Source organism: Diceros bicornis, chromosome 30 (genome assembly GCF_020826845.1).
Source record: "Diceros bicornis minor isolate mBicDic1 chromosome 30, mDicBic1.mat.cur, whole genome shotgun sequence".
Lineage (NCBI taxonomy): Eukaryota > Metazoa > Chordata > Mammalia > Perissodactyla > Rhinocerotidae > Diceros > Diceros bicornis.
Genome location: NC_080769.1, coordinates 10,887,978 through 10,891,777, shown reverse-complemented (window position 1 = coordinate 10,891,777; position 3,800 = coordinate 10,887,978). Strand labels below are relative to the sequence as shown.

The window sequence follows — 3,800 nt, the reverse complement described above, 5'->3', positions numbered from 1 at the left end:
TCTTGGATGCTTTTAAAAATCCTCATACCTAGACACACTCTAGACCAATTAAATCAGAATTTCTGGTGATGACACCCAGTCATCAATATTTATAAAACTCCCCAGGGGCTTCCAATAAAATCCATGGTTGAGGAACAGTGAACTGCATCCTCAGATGTTACCTGAGTAAACAGATGTGATAGATGCCAAATTTATATGGAAAATGCACAGGAACCATGGAAAAGGATTTAAAATTTAAGTACACTACAAGAGAGTTGTTCACTTCACCTGATACCAGGGTCATTGAGGAAAACCTTTCATGCATTCATTGTGATGTACAAAGGATCCCATAACATGCCCCCCATCCAATTAAGGACAAATCAAAAGAAGTAGCATTCATATTTGAAACACGGAGTGGAATTAATATCATGAGACTGAGAAAATAATGTGATCAAGGAAGCAGTATTCGCTGGCCTACATATACGGTTTTGCGGATTTTTCCAACCCATGCTCCAGAATGGACTGAACATAAACTGAGATTAGACTTGTCTGCTGTGGAGCCTCCCTAGGGCGCTCTTGATGTCCCTGTTCCTCAGGCTGTAAATGAAGGGGTTCAGCATGGGGGTGACTATGGTGTACATGACTGAGGCCACCACATCCTTCCAGGGAGAAGGTGACAATGCTGATCCAAAGTAAACTCCAAGACCTGTTCTGTAAAATAAGCAAACCACTGACAGGTGAGAGCCACAGGTGGAGAAAGCTTTATATTTCCCAGCTATTGAGGGAACTCTCAGAATAGAGGAAATAATTTTGTAGTAAGAAAAAAAGATCCCTGAGAAAGGGAGAAAACCAAAAATGGCACCAACAAAATACATGACTATGTTATTGGTGAAGGTGTCAGAACAGGCAAGGTTGAGGAGCTGAGAAGGGTCACAGAATAAATTAGAAATTTCCACATCCTTGAAGCAGGTAAGTTGTAACACAATCAAATTGTGCAGCTGGGAGTCCAAAAGGCTAATTAAAAACGATGCCAAAACTAAGAAGCCGCAGAGACATGGATTCATGATGACTGAGTAATGCAGAGGGTGACAGATGGCCACAAATCAGTCATAGGCCATCGCAATTAGAAGCATACCATCCATACATCCAAAAAGGATAAAAAAAGACAACTGAGTCAGGCATCCCACATAGGAGATGACTCTGCTGTGAGTTTGGATGTCCACAATCATCTTGGGGACAGTGGTGGAGATGAAACCAATGTCAACCAAGGACAGGTTGGAGAGGAAGAAGTACATCGGGGTGTGGAGGTGGGAGTCAGAGCTGACAGCCAGGATATCAGTAGGTTCCCAAAGATGGTGACCAGGTACATGGACAGGAGCAACCCAAAGAGCAAAGGCTGCAGTTCTGGATGATCTGAGAGGCCCATGAGGAAGAATTCTGAGACATGTGTTAGGTTTTGTGGTTCTGTGTAGCTTGGACACCTTTTGAAAAAGAAAAGAGCACTGGAAAAAAGAAAACAGTCAATGAACACCCAGCACTGTGTCTATATTTTGGATTCAAGCAATTCACTTGTAAAGTCAAACACCCTAGTCCTTTAAGCAATATTCCTGACTGTCTCAAATTCAGTTTTCTTAGAAGTGTTTCCTCATTGGTTTCTGTGTTATTCATCTCTTTCTATACACACTTTAGAGAAACTCAACTGAAGAGTACTAGAGGAGCAAGAACATTAGAGATAATAAACCCATGATCACAGTGTGGAAATTAATAAAAGAAACCTAAACTAAATTGAAGTCAAGAAAGCCTCTAAGGGGAGCTCTCACACCCTATCACACATGGTCAATTAAACCAAACAGGAAGAGATGTAAGCTTGCATTTTGGTCAGGAAGTCAAACTGCTTTATGACGAAGGAAGATTTCTCTCCACACCTGGCAACAGCCCACCCAATGAGAAATGTCGCAGCTTAGCCAGTAAGGAGCTGTTATCACGATAGATTGTTATTTCCCCCCAATAGACTTTCATTTGCTTCTTCCTTTCCGCCCCCAACTCCATTTTACTCTATAAAAGCAGCTCCTCCCGTTTGTTTTTTTTTTTTCCAGATTTTCCTATGGTTCACCATAGCATGCACATCTCAAATTGGAATACTCTTGGCTATTCTTGAATAAACTAATTTTGAGGGTAAAATCACAGGTGAATTTGCTTTTTAAGTTGACAGTGGTAAAATACAGCCTAGTTCTTTAAGAAAAAATATAGAATAAGAAATACTCTTCCCCTTTCAAGAAAAAACAAAAATCATTTGAATTTAAAGAAATTAAGAAGTAGTTAAATAGACCTTATTTTATTCAAATACAATGCTAAATATTCTTCATTTGGAATATTTTAAAAAATACTCTATAAAAGACAGGACTATGTAATCTGGATTATAAATTAAAATTGAATGTTTATAAAAAGAAAACATTTTTATATGATAGTTATCTTCACGAATTTTATCATTCTTGGTTTTCTGTCTTACCTCCTTCATGGAAATAAGTGATTACTCAAATATGATGGCTGTCTTTGGAAAGTCATTTCATGTATAATTCCTATCTTCAGCTTTGATGGACTTCAAATTTTGGTAAATATAATTTACTTAAGTGCACATAATCGTACAGCATTGATAACTACGAAGGTGGTGTTAGTGTACAGAGCATCTGTCAATGATTAAACAATAATAAAATTTAAGAAACACTAATTATTTTTAATTTTATACAGATTTATTTGTATCAACCACATACAATCTCAGTAAAATGTTTGGTGTGTGAAACCACTCTTCGCTGCTTTTGGAGTCTATTCTGTAGTGGCCTAATAATACTGCTTCATTGTTTTTTTCTTTTTTTCCAGCTTTATTGAGGTATGATTGACAAAAAAAATGTATATATTTAGGTTTTACAACATGAAGGTTTTTTTAGGTTGTACAATGTGAGGATTTAGTATACTTATTAAATGATTACCACAACCAAATTAATTAACACATCCATCACCTCACATACTTACCATTTTTTTGGTGTGAGGTGAGAACACTTAAGATCTATTCTCTTAGTGGATTTTAAGTATTAGATATTGTATAATTAACTATGGTCACCATGCAGTGCATTAGATCCCCAGATCTTATAAATCTTCTAACTGGAAGTTTGCACCCTTCAACCAACACCTCCCCATTTCCCCCAACCCTCAGCCCATGACAAGTTCTAATCCCTGGTCCTATGAGTTTGATTTTCTTAGATTCCACATACGTGAGATCATACAGAACTTATCTTTCTATGTCTGAAGTATTTCAATAAACCTAATGTCCTCCAGGTCCATCCATGTTGTTGCTGTGGTAAGATTTCCTTTTTTATAGCTGAACAATTTTCCAGCGTATATGTGTGTGTGTATCACATTTTCTTTATGCATTCATCTGTCAACAGACACACTTTACAATCTTTGCAAAGATATCTTTCATATCTTTGCTACTGTGAATAATAGTGCAATGAACATGAGAGTGCAGATATCTCTTTGAGATACTGATTTCACTTCCTTTGGATGTATTCCCAGAGGTGGGGTTATTGGTTCATATGGTAGTTCCATTTTAATTAGTAGTAGTAGTTTTTAATTTTTGAGGAAACTCCATACTGTTTTCTGTAATGGCTATACCAACATTCATTCCCACCAACAGTGTGCCCGAGTTCCCTTTTTCTGCACGACCTCAACAATACTTGTTGTCTTTTGTTTTTTTTGGTCATAGCCATTCTAACAGGTGTGAGGTGATATCTCATTGTGATTTTGAGTTGCATTTCCCTGATGAT

At 37.4% G+C, this 3,800-nt stretch overlaps 1 protein-coding gene across 1 annotated transcript; it reads right to left on the bottom strand.

The window, feature by feature from the left end:
* Positions 1 to 518: 518 nt before the first annotated feature.
* Positions 519 to 1,491, bottom strand: LOC131394608 (olfactory receptor 7E24-like). Its single transcript, XM_058525997.1, is given in 2 exon segments — positions 519 to 1,315; positions 1,318 to 1,491. Coding segments are annotated over 2 exon segments (885 nt in total). The 5' UTR covers positions 1,406 to 1,491.
* Positions 1,492 to 3,800: the final 2,309 nt, after the last annotated feature.